General features: G+C 38.0%; 1 protein-coding gene across 12 annotated transcripts in view; it reads left to right on the top strand.

The window, feature by feature from the left end:
• The first annotated feature begins 329 nt into the window (after window positions 1–329).
• Window positions 330–18,401, top strand: part of usp9 (ubiquitin specific peptidase 9) — a 38,557-nt gene continuing 20,485 nt past the window's right edge. For 5 of the 12 annotated variants that reach the window (XM_049485426.1, XM_049485432.1, XM_049485429.1 and 2 more), the window contains exons 1-21: window positions 331–569; window positions 6,822–7,081; window positions 9,718–9,863; window positions 9,990–10,069; window positions 10,362–10,474; window positions 10,941–11,159; window positions 11,284–11,399; window positions 11,508–11,759; window positions 11,870–12,008; window positions 12,170–12,322; window positions 12,497–12,601; window positions 12,796–13,002; window positions 13,101–13,237; window positions 13,491–13,526; window positions 14,051–14,184; window positions 14,304–14,394; window positions 15,028–15,370; window positions 16,521–16,616; window positions 16,870–17,081; window positions 17,192–17,432; window positions 17,679–17,828. In XM_049485426.1, the coding sequence (XP_049341383.1) occupies window positions 6,980–7,081; window positions 9,718–9,863; window positions 9,990–10,069; window positions 10,362–10,474; window positions 10,941–11,159; window positions 11,284–11,399; window positions 11,508–11,759; window positions 11,870–12,008; window positions 12,170–12,322; window positions 12,497–12,601; window positions 12,796–13,002; window positions 13,101–13,237; window positions 13,491–13,526; window positions 14,051–14,184; window positions 14,304–14,394; window positions 15,028–15,370; window positions 16,521–16,616; window positions 16,870–17,081; window positions 17,192–17,432; window positions 17,679–17,828 (3,072 nt within the window). In that variant the 5' untranslated portion in view covers window positions 331–569; window positions 6,822–6,979. Of the gene's footprint in view, window positions 570–6,821; window positions 7,082–9,717; window positions 9,864–9,989; window positions 10,070–10,361; window positions 10,475–10,940; window positions 11,160–11,283; window positions 11,400–11,507; window positions 11,760–11,869; window positions 12,009–12,169; window positions 12,323–12,496; window positions 12,602–12,795; window positions 13,003–13,100; window positions 13,238–13,490; window positions 13,527–14,050; window positions 14,185–14,303; window positions 14,395–15,027; window positions 15,371–16,520; window positions 16,617–16,869; window positions 17,082–17,191; window positions 17,433–17,678; window positions 17,829–18,401 lie in introns of all 12 variants that reach the window. The other 7 variants (XM_049485436.1, XM_049485435.1, XM_049485433.1 and 4 more) reach the window with 6 other exon arrangements.

Genomic DNA, 18,401 nt, shown 5'->3' with positions numbered 1-18,401 from the left:
GACTTCACTAAATTAAGAAAAAAAATAAGAGACAACTAGAATTAAAAGTTATGAAATGGTAGTTTGTTAAATATAATAAATATACTACACTATACTAATATACCAAACTGAATTTACTGAAGTTCCAGGTTTGCACTTTGACAAATAGACAGAACAGGGAAGTCTTTTTTATTTAACCAATCAAATAATTCAGTTACATAAGCAGCTCATGTATCATTGGCTTTTGCTTTTGCTTTACACTCCATCGCGTAGTAAAAGTCCGGTGATTTCTGAGCTGTAAAAACGGCGAGTAGTGGGTGCGCATGCGCAGTGGATCAGACTCCGAGTTATGGGAACTGGAGCAGGAGCTCACAGCCCGAACCGAGCGGAGAGAGTTTGGGGGGGCAGCAGCGCTGCTGGTGACGCAGGAAAAACACCCAACAGCAGACAAAAACCAAGGACCTGATCACAGAGTGAGAACTGACGACTAGATAGATGTAACATACAGCACACAGACGAGCCCGTAGCAGCGCGCAGATGATTTATTGAGTGTGCAGTCGAAGAGAAGAAGGTGCGGTTTGATTGTGGTGGTAAGTGCTGGGGCTTTCTGTCTGTCTGTCTCTATGTAGCTTGGTAGCCAGCTAGCGGGCTAGCGTTAGCTCAGATGCTAAAGCTAGCTAAAGGAGCTTTCATACGGTGAACGCACGTCAATGCAGCTTGCTTAGCGTTAGCTAAAGTAGCTAACGCTAGCTGCTGAATTCCTGTCATCGTAGAGATAAGAGTCACTGTTCGTCATCACGCATATATTACATGCTATATTTTGCTGACATTTTGCGGTTTAAGTATCTAAGCTAAGCTATCGCTATGTTAACTCGACAACAACACATTAGTTAGTTAGCAGGGTTCCAACTGACAGCCTAGTAGCTAGGTTAGCTAACGCTAAATTTGTTCGCTGTCTAGCGTTAACAACTAACTTAGTCAGCTAACTAAACTACCCACTAGAGAAAGTAACGTAGCTAAAAATTATGATTATCTAATATTATTAATAGTACAAAGAGGGAAACAGACAAACGGATAGCGCTAGTTAGCTAGTTTATGATGTCTGTGAGAGACCCAAACACAAACAAGTGGTCTGACCGAGGCCTTTTTTGACAGAACCTGTGTTAAGATGGTTGAATGCCCTCATTTCTTTTTATGTTAGCGTTAGCTATTTAGCTACATATATGCTAGTAGATATGCTAACTAACAAGCAAGTAAACAAGTGACGATGCTGTGCTTTATAACTAAACTAGTTAATTAGATAGTTTAATAATAACTAGCCAGTTAGCTAAGCTTGTGATACTATTAGCGAACTTAGGCCGCATCCAGCTGTTCGCCCGGTCGGTTAGCTAGCTAACTAGCTTAGCAAGCTTTAGCTGGGTTACCCAACTTGACTGCTGGGTTTATTTTTAATAGGGGTACCGATCAAAATCGGCCAAATCGGCTGGCTAGCTGTTAGCTCCTTAGCTAACGTTAGCTAACCTGCTTGGCGCTGACTGCAGTTCATGAATACGTCCACCTTAAGGAGTGTAGGTTAATGCACTGTAACGTTATTGTTTAGCTAGCTAAATAAAAAGAGAATAACAGTAACTACATTAGAGTGGTGACTGTAGTTTATCTAGCGTTAAATTAGTTATTTAGTTTAACTAACTTACATGATCTAAGTTATGTAGTGGAAGTTCAGAGAACAGTAGTTAGCTAGCGTTAGCTAGTTTGCTAACAGGCGGTCGGCCGGGGAGGCTCTCAGCTGGTTTTGGCTCTGGCTAGCAGGCCTTGCAGCTTCGGGCCCGAACCTTTTCTACTATGTAATCGTAACCGCCCCTTTAAAATGCTCACATTTTAGTCTGGAGTGTCGTATTGGAAATCAAACAGCTATACTGTCCATATTAAGATGGAAGTGTAGATATTTCTCAATCTATCTGTGTGGGTTAGCTAAATAGCTAGCGGCAATAGTCATCTCTTTAGTTAGCTAAACACAGACTAAAACCTTTGATATGCTACTAGCTACGAGCTAGCTATGGATCCTGTACATCGGTTAATAACAAGACTTCCTAATGACAAGTGGCTATTGTTAATTAGCTAGTTAACTAGCTATATTAGTGATAGCTTATCCTTTCGCGTTGTATGTTGGTGGCTTTTATAACTAGTAGTCAAAAGAAGAAGAAAAATGCAAATAAGTAAGCCCACAGCAAAGTTAATTCAACTAACAATAAATGATTTCAATGCCGTATACACATTTAGCTGTTTTTTTCCATGCAAAAAAATAATTTTGTCGTTTTTTTGGGTTCCTCATAAGTCAAGACTCACAAATGCACAAATTAAGAGAGTCTGCATCTGTTAACAAATATGGATAAAATGTATCCTCAATAATTATAACATTTAATTAAAATGAACACACTTGCTTGCAAAAAATAATTGACTTTTAAATAAAAGCATATTATATACATATATTTTAAAAAGACAACGGACCTGTACACAAGCCTCCAAAATAAACTGCTAAAACAACCAGGAAACCAAATAAATGTGTAGTTGTTTTAGCAGCAAAAGCACAAAAATTAAATCACTCTGCTGTTAATATCCGTAAACTCCTCAGTTTTGCTGAAGTGTGTTTTAAAGCCCACAAACAAAATGTTGAGTTTGTTAGCCACACTAAATCGTGATAATGCAAGCATGGGTTATTGATATGGAAAGTGAGCACATCTATGTTAAGGGATTCTGTGTTTAAATCAGAGAGCAGTGGCTGTACAGGTGGCAGTAAATTAACTGTGAGCTGAGATGCAGTTAACTGTGAATTAACTAGATAAACTGAACCTGTGCATATGAGGCATGCACTGTTGTTACGTACTTTAAGAATGTGGGTTGTTAAGTGCAGTTAGCAGTTGCTTGTACAAGACATGCTAAAACAGCTTTATAATGAAGACCTTTTGACTGTTGCACAATTATAGATTATATTGTATTTCCCCTGTTGTTTTTAGCCCTCCTGAGCAACAGTATTGAGACTTGTGAAGACTGTCATTATCAGCATCTGTGGAAATACTTGAGCTTTGGAAGTTGGATGTTGATTTATCATTTTTATTTAGCGGTTTATTTATTTAACTGCAGTGAATTCAGTTAGGCATGTATGTGTGTGCTCTGTGTTATTCATGAAAATTATTTAATGTTCGTTAAGTACAGACAGAATCGTTAGAAATGTTATTCTCTGAAAGGTGCAATGCAGTGGACTTTATTACAGGAACAATACAAAAAATTCCATATTTCCCACACCTAGACTGTATTTTTCTGTGTTTGGCACATCCAAACATAATCTAACATAGAAGTTGAGCAGTAGTGTGTGTGCAATTTAATTGAGTTCTGAAATCTGAGGAATGCAGCGTTAGTTTCAATTTCTCATTAAGGCAAAAATCCCCTATCCTTGGGCAGGACTCTTAATTTTTTGTTCACCTAACTGTGTAATATAATTGAAAATGTAAATCACTCTGGGTAAGAGGTTCAACCAAATGCCATAAATGTGAGTTGCAGTTGTGAGCTCATTCATAACACTGGTACTGTGAAATTTGTTCATTTATTTATTGTAGCTAATAACAGACATTAAAGGATAAGTGTGATCAATGAGCCTTCTGTTTAACTGTGTGCACATTTTGTATATGTTCTATCCTTAGCCAACAATTCAGCTTGTTTCCAGTGTGGTTTACACAAATGTCATACTTCTATTTGAAGCCCTTATACAAAAAATAAAGCTTTAGTTTAGTGGTTTGTCAGGCTTTATTGCTGTTAAAATGAGAATGTATTTAAAATGTGAACCATACATTTATAGTTGATAGTCATTTAAAAAAAAAAAAAGTCAAAAAAGTAAAGAAGATGATATCTCGAAGCACTGACATTACAAACTATAGCTGACGTGATAATGTCAGTTTGTACTAGATAATCTATAGAAGCAATTCAAGCCTGCTGTGGGGTAAAACGTTGTATTAAGACGAGTGGTGTTGTGTGCTTCTGTGGTTGTCTAGAGGTAATGTAGGCCAGAGTTCTGTCAGGTCTAAATGACTGAATGCGGTATGGTTAACAAACTTGTAGCAGATGACTTGTGTGCAGTGTTCACGGTTTAGGGGAGCAGGCTTATACCTTTTGTTGTTTCTGACAGCTTGCAAGCTTACCCTCGCTGACATTGTTTTCAACACAATAGGAAAGCAGGTTGAACTGTGAGTAATTTTAGTTTTTAAGAGTCCTGTTTTTAAAGTTTTGTGGTGAGTATAGTGTCTAGTGGTTTATTACATTGTTTTGGCTTTTTGAAATGTACTACACTGTGGTCACCAGTGTTAGCCTCTGCTTGATTGACTACTGCATTTGGGAATGCTGTAATCTGATGTTTGACCCTGTTGACCTCCTTTTTTTTTTATAGAGAGACCAGTTTTAAAAGGTGTTACATTAATGCTGCTTTACCTTACTTCAGTTGTCTTTTACAAATAATCTACAATTGTTTCTGAGGTATAGTTTTTGTAGCAATTTGTTTTAACAAGTTATTTTCTCAGCAAAAAAAATATTTAGTCCTGGTAACTACTTTTTGCAGCAATGCAGAACCAGCATGACGAAAAACACACTGACTCTGAATTTTTGAATTCCAATTTTGGCTAGTGTTATGGGTTCTTTTAAAATCTGATAAATGTCCAGTATGGAGCGATATGGCTCAATGGAATATTCATTTAAAAATGTGTATTGGTAAAATTTGAGTATCATTATTATATTCTTACAAAAAACTTCTCTCAGAGCTATACTTTATATTTATTTACATTAAATTAAATATTTATACTTAATGGCATTTAGATGATGCTCTTACCCAGATCACTGTACAATGTTACTCTGGATACAGAGGTAGGCAGATGTAGAGTTGAGAGACTTGCCTAAGGACTCTTTTAGGTGTTGTGATGCGTAGTCACCCATACCTTTTTGGATTAGTTTAGAATCTTCTCTTGACTCTGTAGAACTTTCATGCTTTAAGTATTTCATCAGCAAATATGTTGCCTTGTAGAATTTCTGAAGAACTGGGAACCATGAAATTGCTGGAGAAGATGCTTCATTTTGTTTATGATCGACTCTCAATATGAACAAAACGTATGACTCAGGCATTCTTGGAGGCTTGCCTTGCAGTGATGAATAAGAACAGGAGAGAAGAACCTATGAGAATTTCTTTAATCCTGTTTTATTTAATGATTGCCATTTCTCCTCCTCTCCTTAGTGACCAGTGAACTTGGCATTTGGTGTGTCTGCGTTTCTGTTCCCTGTAGCCATAAGGGAAGTTAAACTCATGTGAGGTCACATACTTTCAGAACTCAGACCTACAGCCTTGACAATCTTGTTCTACCAGATTGAAAAGCATTTTGCAGAAGGAATGTTCATATGCAGCAACAATAGACAGCTGTTGTGGGATTTTCTTTTCTTTTGGCCCTGCACAGTCAGTCATCATGAGTTGTTTGGTTTGAATGCTTGATTCGGGTTCTGACAGTCTGCTGTACTCAGCATGTCTAAATATATCTGTGAGCATTAATGCATCTGATTTCGTTTTCTCCTCTATCTCAAAGCGTGTAAACTGTTTTGATGATTCTGTTCTGTTCTGTCAGTGTTGTTTTATCTTTGGGCTTTGTAGTCTGAAACAGTCTGCTTTCTTTGTCTTGTTTAGGCTGCTTACTTTTATTTTAAGGCTAATTTATAGTGTACTTGTTTTGGGGGTGCACAAAATGAGCAAACAATGTGATCTGTTAAAAAACTGTTAAATATTATTAATGTGAAACCCAATGAAAATGAGGTCCTTGTTTCACAGTCAAGTCACAATGTTTTGACCACATCTTTGTTTCTACACTTATTGTCATATAGGAGCACATAGAAATCAGTTTTTCTGTATCCTTTGTCCTCCTTTCACTCTGTTCTTCAATGGTCAGAACCGCACATGACTCAGCACTACAGTGACACTGACATGGTGGTGGTGTGTTGATGTGTATGTTGTTCTGGTACAAAAACAGCGATGCTGCTGAAGTTTTTTTTTTTCTTTTTTTAAACACTGTGTTAATACACTCTATTAGATACAAAGTCACAGACGGAAGCTCATCTGTTGCTGCAGTTGGTATTTGTCATCCTCTAGTCCTTCATCACAGGCAACTGTTGGCACGATAGTTCTGGTTGGGGGTTTATTTTTAGTCCAGCAGTGACAGTAAAGTGTTTAATAACTCCAGCAACACTGCTGTATCTGATCCACTCAAACGCTTCTACTCCATATTAGTGTTTTCTCAGTGCAAATGACCCACCACCTTATTAGTGCTCTTTGGTGGTCCTGTAAGGTCATGCATGATTTAATTAAAGCTCAAACTTTCTTTTTGTTTGAAAATGAATGTCCATTTTAATCATTGTATCAGTTACTGCCCACAAACATTTGCCCATCCTTCACTTTGTCATGGATGTTAAGCAGTACATCCACTAGAGGTCCAAAAATGGCGATGGAGGAGTAGTAAGCTTTCAGAGAATGTGCACAAATATGGACAAAATGAAGGCAGATTATGGACAGAAAGCTCTGTCTCTATCCTTATACACATCTATATGTACTATAACAGCATAAAAGAGTCTGTAAGATGGGTGATTGTATCTCCCAAGGACTGAAGATCATCTGAAGTCTTTGCACTAGCCCACTTCTATGTTTTTTAGTAAATATTGATTAACGATAGGTCAGTGTCTCGACCAAACATAGGAAATTCAGATTAACTGTATTTTCCACTGTATTTCTGCACTGTTTAACCACATTTCCATTTATTCCCCAGGTTATGCAATGGTCCCTGCAACACGTCCAGTCCTCCAGGTGGTGCTTTCGCTTTCAGATGAGTGCTGGTTCTCCATCAGTCCAGAGGAGGCAGTGATTTCTTCCCTTGAGTCAGCCACATAAGCAGACAAGATTGCAAAGATCTGCCCTGTGTCGAGTATGACTGCCACGACACGTGGCTCCCCCGTAGGGGGCAATGACAGCCAGGACCAGGGCCAAGCTCCGGATGGTCAGTCCCAGCCGCCACTGCCCCAAAACCAGGTCAGTGGCCCACTTTGTGTCAGCATGTTGTGTTCCTCTAGAGTCCTGTTCTCTTAGGAGCTTTAACTCTTCAGCCTGTTCATGGAAAGAGGCAATGTCTATTTCCTATTCCAGCATGCACAAAAGAGAAAAGGAGAAAAGTAGTGCAATAAGGGATAGATGTTTTGGCCAAAACATATCTCATATCAATTTATTTGTTAGTTTTCGTTGATGCGTTATAATTCTGATATCAACATGAATAATACAAAGCCACAGAAAAAAACGCTAAGACTGCTTAGAATGGATGTCTGAACATCTGAAATAAATGAAATAAATTTGTGAATTCATGGAATGTGTTTAGTAATGAATGGCTGTCAGTGACAAATTCTGTATAAATTGTATATAGAAATATTGTGAAATATTATTATTTTCTATTGTGATGTATATGTTAAAATTGAATTATTGACAATGAAGAAAACCAAAATACATCACTCTAGGCTGTCATTTTATATAAATAGCTTACGTAAAAGTAATTATTATTAAAAAATGTTACATTTTGGGATCCGTTTTGTATCGTTTACACTTTTTACTGTTCATAGTGTGACCAGATGAGCTCCTGTTGTATTCAATCCTACATGTTCCACAAATAATCAAATTATAACATACCTAATTTCTGTTTTGCTATTATCTGGCAGTTGTTGTTGTATGATGACATGTTTACAAGTGGAAAAGCAAAATCCTGATATTATCTGATCACCAAAACTAGGGGCTCAGACAACATTAGGTGGAAGTTTCAATACCCAACACTTTTTTTTTGATGTGTTTAAATGAAATTGGCAATTTCAAATACATTGTATACCCTCCATGTATTTTTGTCTTGCTTTTCTTAAAAAAAAAAAAAGAAGGCAATTGCAGAACTACAATTTTTAAATATTAAATTTAGATCATTGGGGGGGATGGGGTAGAAGGGGAAGGAGGGTGCAGTGTGAGTCTGTCTCTGCTGCTGAACAAATCCTTATGTTAGCTGCAATTGCTCCAGTAGGGCTTAAAATAAATGAGTCATTGTTCTCTATAAATTATTCTGTCTTCACTTATGGAAGGTGTTAACAGTCTCAAGGATTGCATTAGTATTGGCCGGTACTCAACATTCTGGCTCACAGATTGGATTGTGAGCAAGAAGAATGGATGAGGACACCACTAGTTATAAGTAGCTAATTAACTAGGTGTTTGCTATAGAGGACAGCTAAAAAAAAAACACTTTTTTTTTCTATAGCATGGATTTTAGTAGGATTTTTGGTCATTGACAAACCTCTAAATGAAGAAATGAATGAACATAAGTGTGAAGCTAGCATTTATGAAGATAAAAAGGCTTCCACCGAGATCCTGATGTAAACCGGAGATGCCTGCAGCGCTGGATGGGGTCTATATGGGAAATCTCGCCCACTTGGTACCCACTGGCAGTCGTTTTATAATCAGAGGATTCAAGCCTACATGGGCAGTGACATGAGAAGAGCACTTTATTAGTGCTATGTGCTCCTTGGATGTAGAGTGCAGCTGCCAGCGCTCACACCTAGTGCATGCTGAGAAGGACCAATCAATGAACACACAGCGCTGGTGGAGAAAAGCGCTCCAGTTGGTGTGAGATGTGTAGAGCCCAGACGTGAGAAGCAAACTGCATATGTAGGTCAGCCAAGCAGAAGGAGCTTTTTTCCATCTCCCTCTAGCACACCCCCATGTTTCCCAAGTTCTGCAGCTTCCATTCAGCTCGGATCTACACATTCAGTGATTACCATGTCACAGGAAGCCTTACTGGAGCATCCTCCGGCTCTCCTCACTCACTGGCTCTCTTGCTGTGTTACAGCCTTTCTTTTACTACATGCAATAAGAACCGTTTCAGAGCATAATTCTATAAGTGTTTGTATGGTCAGTGATGGGGATGTCTATTACATATATTGTAGTCCTATAAACATTTAACATTTAAACATGAAAAATAAACATTAGAGGGTAATGTAAAACTTAATTTTATTGAGTTACAAAAAAAATAGTGCATGGTCCTTATGTGGATTTAGCATTTGCATAAAAATTATTGCTTGAGCATGCTCTAGCTTTTTATTAAATAAATTAACAGTTATGAGAACTTTAGCATAATGGAAAAAGTGCCTCAGTTAATTTATTTCTTACATACATACTTTTTAAAAATGTTTTTTTTTTATATTTATTGAATTTTTTTTTTAGATCAGATACTTTTGTTTTATATATCAATCTGTGCAGCCTAAAGCATTCTAACATAAAAAAAAACAGCTGTTTAAAGCAGCATTATGCATGATCATGCTCATGGGCTCTACAGTTGCGATGTATGTGCCACCTCCTTAAGTACATATTTTACACATGCGTTTCTGCATGTGTATGAGCTTGATTTTTGAGTCTAGTATTTTATGGTGTGCATGCTACATTATGATGCTTGGGATTCCAAGGTAACTATGGAACAAAAATGCATTAGATGATTACCTCAGGTCTAGTACAAGAGAAAATGTGTAGTACCTGTTGTAGTTGTATAATTGTTTTGCTGTTTTGGTTATTTCAATAAAAACTTGGTTTACTATTATTTATTAATTGGTCTGGTCTAATTTTATCGTTCTTTGAAATGTTTCTCTCAGACGTCCTCTCCCACCTCGTCCAATGAGAACTCTCCTGTGAGCCCTCCGGAGGAACAGGGCCAGGCAGACTGCCCGCCCCAGCTGGAGGAGGAGGAGCCTGCTTTCCCCCACGCAGACCTGGCCAAGCTGGATGATATGATCAACAGGTACACCCATTAAATTTCTCTGTAATAGTTTCATTCTGTTCATTTTAGTGTGGGAATATGTGTTTATGTGTAGCAATACATTTAATTGAAGGATTTTATTGTTTTTGTGCTTTTTTTTTTTTCCAGACCCCGCTGGGTTGTTCCAGTTTTGCCAAAGGGTGAATTAGAAGTTCTTCTCGAAGCTGCTATAGATCTTTGTAAAAAAGGTAATATGTTATGTAATGAAAAGAGTTAAAATTTAAATTTATGTATAACTTGGCTATTTGTGTGCTTGTCTTTCAGGTTGCATTTATTAATCACATACCTGTGATTAATTTCTCTCAGTCTTTGTTAACTGTCTGGTTTAACTAGAGCTTATTAAGCTTGCTTGTGTGCTTTGGCTTTTGGGAACCGGAGTAATTGTTTCTTTCACTTTAGCTTTTAGACACATGCCTTACAGCGTCTGCAAATGTCAGCCTTTGATGAGTTCTCTTTTTTTTCTTTGCCTTCTGTCTCAAGGACTTGATGTCAAGTGTGAAGCCTGCCAGAGGTTTTTCCGTGATGGTTTGACAATATCCTTCACGAAAATATTGACGGATGAGGCTGTTAGCGGGTGGAAATTTGAGATTCACGTGAGTTCCACAGGCTGAATTCAGATGCTATTGTCAGATGTTTAGTACAATATTTCCTGTGCTATTTTGAAGCCTATGAGATGGTTTTGCTTCACAATCGCTTGATGAATTGAGTTCTTCATCAGCCAGCTGAGCTCTGGAATCAGTGTTATTTTCAGTGCTGGTCATCTTTGCCTGTTTCATTAAACCACCCCAGCACTGATCAAAGGCCCCCTTTCAGTAAAGCTGGGGGAGATGTGCCAACAGTAGGAGACAGCTCTGACTCACACCCCCCCTCTTAAGAGGCTGGTGCTCCTTTTAGTTCCACAATTGTCCAAATTAAGATCTCATTCTCACTGTGGTGCCAATCTTTGTAAATCAGGGGGATCAACACATCTAGCTTTACAATCCACAAATATCATTATGTTGCTGGTTTTGCTGATCTTTGTACATTCGCCTGATTCTCTCCCTCTCTTCTTTATTGCAGAGGTGCATAATCAACAACACCCATCGTCTGATGGAGTTGTGTGTGACCAAGCTCTCTCAGGACTGGTTCCCCCTTCTAGAGCTCTTGGCAATGGCCACCAACCCTCATTGCAAATTCCATATATACAATGGTACCCGGCCCTCAGAGACAGTGCCTGCTGGGGTGCAGTTGGCTGAAGACGAGCTCTTTGCCCGCCCACCTGACCCTCGTTCTCCCAAGGTAAGATGCTACCATGTGTTGCAGTTTTTAAAAGGCTTTCTTCTAATTTGCTACACCATTTTATTCTTTTCTTTATTCGCTCATACCTTTACTGATGTCTTTATGCATTTCTATTTTTGTGTAGGGCTGGTTGGTGGACTTAATAAACAAGTTTGGCACATTAAACGGGTTTCAAATTCTGCACGATCGCTTCATGAGTGGTCAGGTTCTGAACGTTCAGATCATCGCTGCACTCATCAAGTAAGGGAATTTTATCAAGTGACCTGCTGCCATATACAATTTCTCTCTTCGCTTTGCTATATTTATTAATTAATTAATTAATTAATTTGTTGTTTGATTCTTTTTTAGGCCGTTTGGGCAGTGCTATGAGTTTCTCACTTTGCACACGGTGAAAAAGTACTTCCTTCCCATTATTGAAATGGTTCCCCAGTTTCTAGAAAACCTCACTGATGAAGAGTTGAAGAAGGAAGCCAAAAATGAAGCTAAAAATGATGCTTTGTCTATGATAATCAAATCATTGAAGAATCTGGCTTCACGAGTACCTGGGCAAGAGGAGACTGTGAAGAACATGGAGATTTTTAGGTTAAAAATGATTCTTAGGTAAGAGATTTAGAAATTTAATTTCATACAGTTTTTACATTTATAATGTTTTTTTTTATTCTATCATGTCGTTGGAAGAATGTAGTTCTTAATGAAGTGTTCTGCTGCAGGTTATTGCAAATTTCCTCTTTTAATGGCAAAATGAATGCACTAAATGAAGTAAACAAGGTGATCTCGAGTGTCTCGTACTACACTCATCGCCACGGCAACCCTGAGGAGGCGGAGTGGCTCACGGCAGAGCGCATGGCAGTAAGTTGAATATTCCCAAACTTTGGGTGGACCAATCAGTCAGAATGCAAATAAAAACACATTGTTTTATATTGTTGTGGGAAATGTTTCAACAGATGGTCCCAGTGTGTAAATTGTATTTGTCTGGACTGCAAGCTGAACATGAGTCTTTTGTTCTACAGGAATGGATTCAGCAGAATAACATTCTGTCCATTGTACTGCGGGACAGCCTGCATCAGCCACAGTATGTGGAGAAACTAGAGAAGATCCTGAGGTTTGTCATCAAGGAGAAAGCTCTTACACTTCAGGACCTGGACAACATTTGGGCTGCCCAGGTACAGAAGAACAGGAGCCCTATATTGCTCTTAGTTTAATGAGTTTTTGTAAAAGGCTTAGAATGCATTTTAAAAGTACATTTCACCATTTTAATGCTTGTGGCTTTGTAGTGGTGATCTGGGATTTGTGAGTAGAATTATGCGAAGGATGTAATCATTCTTCCTTATCTTTAGGCTGGGAAACATGAGGCTATTGTCAAGAATGTTCATGATCTTCTTGCAAAGTTAGCATGGGACTTCTCACCTGAGCAGCTGGACCATCTCTTTGACTGTTTTAAGGTCAGTATTCAGCACTGAATGATGCACAGTAAAAACATAGACTATTGTGTTTTTTTTTTTTTTTTTTGTGCAGATGTCCAAATAACCATGTACATCATGTGGAATTCATGAATACATTGTAGATATATGGAAAAATAAAGGAATATCTAAATTTGGTATTCTTGTAGTTTTCAAATAATTCCATTATTTTACAGGAAAGTTGGACTAATGCCAGTAAAAAGCAACGGGAGAAGTTGCTGGAACTGATTCGAAGGCTGGCAGAAGATGACAAGGATGGTGTGATGGCTCACAAAGTGCTCAACCTGCTGTGGAATTTGGCCCATAGTGATGATGTACCTGTGGACATCATGGACCAAGCCCTCAGTGCCCATATCAAGATCCTGGACTACAGCTGCTCTCAGGTATAGACCTTTTTTATATCAGTCTTATCACTCTCAAAACCTAGACCTGAATTGCAACTTGAATTCCTGTAAAAACTAATAATCACTTCCTTTTCCAGGATAGGGATACCCAGAAGATCCAGTGGATAGATCGATTCATTGAAGAATTGCGATCCAATGATAAATGGGTAATTCCTGCATTGAAGCAAATTCGGGAGATCTGCAGTCTGTTTGGAGAGGCTCCACAAAATCTCAGGTTTGTTACTTTAAAAACGAATTAGGTTATATTTTGTTTTGTGGATAAAAAAAAAAAAGTAATCAGTAAGAATAATGTACAGCTGTAGTGTTTTTATAATATGCTTTTTAAATGCTATTCTCAAGACCAATGTGTTGATGATAAACCATTAAAACAGTCATACAACACTTGTAAAAGCTATATAATTCAGGAAATTAAAAATTTCATAAAACAAATATAGCAAACACACCGTACACATGCTGTTGTTTTTCAGAAAGAAAATACCTATTAACTTAAAGAGCTTAGAAGGGTAAGTGTAAAGCTAATTTGGGTTACAACATTTATCAACTTTGCTGAAATATGTGCTTTTTCTGTAAATTTGTGGGCCTGTTTTTCAGACTCGACTTAATTACACTGAATTATTTGATTAAAATAATTTATCCCCTTAATTCATTATTTAACTGCTCTTTAACTAAAATGAATGCAAAGCTTGTCTGACAAACAGGTACTATAAATTACAACAGCTTTTAAAAATCAGCTTCAGCAAACCTCTTTTGGTCTTCTCTTTCTCAGCCTAATGTAATTTCTTTACAAAAGTTTGGTCATTAAAGGCCAAAAAATTTGGGTTCAGTAAGTGACATTCATGTACTGCGTTTGCTCATGCCTCAAGTGCTGGTTTCTGTCCAAATCTTACCTGATGATAACAGATTCCTGATTTAAATCTTTTAAAAATAGAAAAACGCAGCCTCAGAGCAGCTGATTGTCCTGATGTGTCTTTAGGACTCACGTGACTGATGTTGTTCTTTGTTTTTCTGAACCTCCTTTTGATTTTAGTCAAACACAGAGGAGTCCGCATGTTTTTTATCGACATGACCTTATCAACCAACTACAGCACAATCACGCACTGGTCACTCTGGTGGCTGAAAACCTGTCAGCGTATATGGAGAATATGAGGCAGTTTTCCAAAGGTTGGAATTCAGTTTTTGTCTGTATATATTGTTCATTTTATTTCAATACTAGCTAAAGTACATTAGTTACTTCAGTGCTGGGTGATTGTAATGATTGGTGTGTTCTTTTATGCTTCTAGCAGAGCACACAGATTTCGACCCCCAGACGGTCAGACCTGGAAGCAGATACAGTCACGTGCAGGAGGTCCAGGAGCGTCTGAACTTTTTGAGGTATGGAAAAAATTTAGAAGGATGCTGGTGTGTACTTTTTACATTGATAAATAGGAATCAAATGCTGTAATGAGAATTAGGAATGTCTCAATTGTAATAAATAAAGCAGTTAAATTAAAGTATTTTAGCGACATTGCAGAGAAAGCTTTAGTTAATAGGAGAGCTGGGCGATATGGCCCAAAAAACAAATCTTTGATTTAATATATAATATATAAATATATATATCAGATTTTCGATTTAAATCGATTTTTTTCCCTACTAAAAATCAAACTAAAGATGATAAAGAAATGGTTAAAAACTAGTTCTTATTGAATTTGTTTTCAAAATGTTCCCTTTGTGCTTAAAGTGCACCCAGAAACAAGCAAAAAACAATTGTAAACTTAAAAAAAAGGTGGGTGGGGAGTGAGGGAGGGTTGGAGAAACTCAGAGAAAATCGATTTTCATAAAAACACATCGTTCTTAACTGTAAATTCGAATTAATCGATAAAATCGATTAATCGCCCAGCTCTAGTTAAACGATTGCTGCTTGGTTGGTATGAAGTCCTGACCTTTTATCAAATATGATTGCACCTGCCTGTGAACATCAGCTCTCCTGTTTTAACTGTTAATTTCTCATTTGGCTTCTTCCTCCAGGTTCCTGCTGAAGGATGGTCAGCTGTGGCTCTGTGCTCCTCAGGCCAAGCAGATCTGGAAGTGCTTGGCAGAGAATGCCGTGTTCCTGTGTGATCGTGAAGCCTGCTTCAAATGGTACTCCAAGCTCATGGGGGACGAGCCGGACCTTGACCCCGACATCAACAAGGACTTCTTTGAAAATAATGTGCTGCAGCTGGACCCCTCGCTGCTGACGGAGAATGGCATGAAGTGCTTTGAGCGCTTCTTTAAAGCGGTGAACTGCAGGGAAGGAAAGCTGGTGGCTAAACGACGGGTGTACATGATGGATGATCTGGAGCTGATTGGACTTGATTACCTTTGGAGGGTAGGTGTTGTTGAGTAAAGCAAAAATAGAATATCTAATATATAGAATAATTGTATTAATGGGCTTAAGCACAAATCTTGTACCTTTTTATTTGATATACATTTTTAACAGGAGAAAGGAAAACATGTAGTCAGTGTAGAAATATGGAGTCATTTAGGAGCATTTTTATCAGTCGCTTTATCATGCAATTTTCATATAATGTGAATAATAAGCTTAAAAGTTTCCTATTAAGAGATAACATGACCAATCATTTTCATTGACTTCAGTGATGTCAGTTATGTATTATTTAGCATGGAGAGCTCTTTCATTTTAATTAATTAAGTTTAAAAAGAGAGAGTGTTTTTATTTTATTTATTTTTATTTATATGTTTTTTGGATATTTACAAATATTTATATTTCAGTGGCTAAACATTGCTAATTATTAATTTCATTTACAAAAATTCAATGCTTTTTAAAAAAAGCAATTAGTTTTGGAACCGTATTTCATCCAAGGCCAAGGGCATAGTAATGCTGTTCGCTAAAGTGAGAGAATTCTGCATTAATGCATTTATTTATAATATTATGAGTATATTTGAACTCTCTTCCAGTTGGCCTAAGACACACACGAGACTAAGCATCAGCTGCTGCCAGTCTGGTCACAGCTAATCTTCAGTTTTGTTACCCTGGCAACTGAGTGGAAGGCCATATCCATAAAGCACACCATAGATGTAGTGTTTGAGGAGAATAAGGCCTGTGACCTAGTTAATGGTCTCTGTGTGATTTTATATTGAAGGGGAACTAATGTGAAGCTTGAGAACACGCTGTGTTTCTGGATTTGAGTGGAGTAGAACACGCGCTTCATCAGAACTAATTAGCTGTTTGTGTGTCTTGAAAGATTAGCATGTGTTTGTGACTTTTTGCCGTCATTAATAATTTTCCATATATAGCAGCGGCTAATTGTTTTGAAAGCTTGGTTTAAACGAGTTGCTTGGTTGCACAGCGTTTTTTTTTAAACATTATTTGGGGGAAAGAAAAATCTAATTCAGCCTCTGAAACAACATTTGTGTGCTTGGGGTTTCTTAAGGATCCTCCTTTCTGTTAATAGATAGTTCTTAGAATAGCCTGATAGAAGGAAAAAAGCCCTTAACTGTCTGTGCTGTTGCTTTTTTAGGTTGTGATCCAAGGAAGTGATGACATCGCTAGCCGAGCAATTGATTTGCTAAAAGAAATTTATACAAATCTCGGACCAAAATTACAAGCTAATCAGGTAAGGCTTTCTCAGGTGTATGTCTGTTTTAATTGTTAATATCATTGGTATTATTTCTAAACAAATTTACAGTTTGTTGTTTATAAGTGTATCATAGTAGTAATGGATCGTGAAACTATTGAAACCCTGTCTGTCTTTTGTATAAGATTTAGTAGAACAGAGCAAAGGGGTGGTCTTGGTCCAAATCAACTAAAAATGGTCCACGTTATCTTCAGTTAACTAACATTTTCATTTTTTTTCATTTCATTTGCAGGTAGAGATCCATGAGGATTTTATTCAGTCTTGCTTTGACCGGCTCAAAGCCTCCTATGACACGCTGTGTGTTCTGGATGGGGATAAGGACAGCATTAATTGTGCCAGGCAAGAGGCCATCCGCATGGTGAGGGTTTTGACTGTGCTCAGGGAGTACATCACCGAGTGCGACAGTGACTACCATGAGGAGAGGACCATTCTTCCCATGTCCAGGTTCCTAACAATCTTATTGGCTGATGTTCACTATGCAATAACTGATTCAAAATAGAAATACAAGGTCACTTTTTTTAATGCTTTTTTTTTTTTTCTCCTTTTCCTTACAGAGCGTTCAGAGGAAAGCACATCACCCTGATTGTGCGATTTCCTAACCAAGGTCGGCAGGTGGATGACTTGGATATCTGGTCCCACACCAACGACACGATCGGTTCTGTGCGGCGCTGTATTCTTAATCGAATAAAGGCAAACAGTGCGCACACGAAGATTGAGCTCTTCATCGGCGGGGACATTGTAGATCCTGTGGATGATAGGAAGTTAATTGGGCAGCTTAATCTCAAAGACAAAACGGTGAGAGAATTTTGCTTGCAGGATTTTTTTTGTTCTCTAGATATTGTGTATGTATGTGTGTGTGTGTGTGTGTGTGTGTGTGTGTGTGTGTGTGCACGAGTGTGTTAGATGAGACTATAAAATAGTGCCATAAAATAACTCAAAGCTGAGAGAAGTCAAGAGGTTAAAAACCATATGTTGCTTCAGTTTGCTTTCTTTTCTTTCTATTTGCTTTTATTCATTTTTTCCCCCCTATTTCTTTCTCAGCTCATCACAGCCAAGCTCACCCAGGTCAGCGCCAATATGCCTTCAAGCCCAGACAGCTCCTCAGACTCTTCCACAGGCTCCCCTGGAAACCATGGCAACCACTATAGTGATGGTCCAAACCCTGAAGTTGAGAGCTGTCTTCCTGGAGTGGTGAGAAGCACAACAATCTGTTAATCCAACTCAATCAATATGTTTCCCATAGTTTTGCTTACTCATAGAATTCTGTATATGATCATGTATCTGGAAGAAACACTTTTAGAGCTCAAATGTTCGTTCATAGGTTCACAAAATTGCCATTGATGGTTGTGGTAGGGCAGTTAGGTTTATGCGTGAGTGGTAGTGTAATGGAGAACTATGTGCAGGGCTAAAATAAAATAAAAATATTGGTAAATGGGCTGATTGAGCCTATGGATGGAATAAGTTTAGATGTCTGCCAGTAATGCTCAGTAAATACCTCAGTAAACCTCAACCAATATAGATGAGTTTTATTGGCTTTGTAGCAAAGTCTGCCACATTTTTGCTGGTTGAGTTTGTGTTCAGATGCCACATGCCAAGGTAACAGAGGTAACTCTTGGTCTTCCTTTCCTGGGGTGGTCCTGATGAGAGCAAGTTTTATCATGATTTTTTTTTATAGTCTTTGTGACCGCACTTGAGGATACTTTCAAAGTTCTCGAAATGTTTCGAATTGACTGACCTTCAAATAGAGCTATTCAGTGTGTACCA

The sequence above is a fragment of the Astyanax mexicanus genome, chromosome 11 (assembly GCF_023375975.1).
Source record: "Astyanax mexicanus isolate ESR-SI-001 chromosome 11, AstMex3_surface, whole genome shotgun sequence".
Taxonomy (NCBI): domain Eukaryota; kingdom Metazoa; phylum Chordata; class Actinopteri; order Characiformes; family Acestrorhamphidae; genus Astyanax; species Astyanax mexicanus.
Note: the sequence above shows the minus strand (reverse complement) of the source record. Positions and strands in the feature narration are given on the sequence as shown.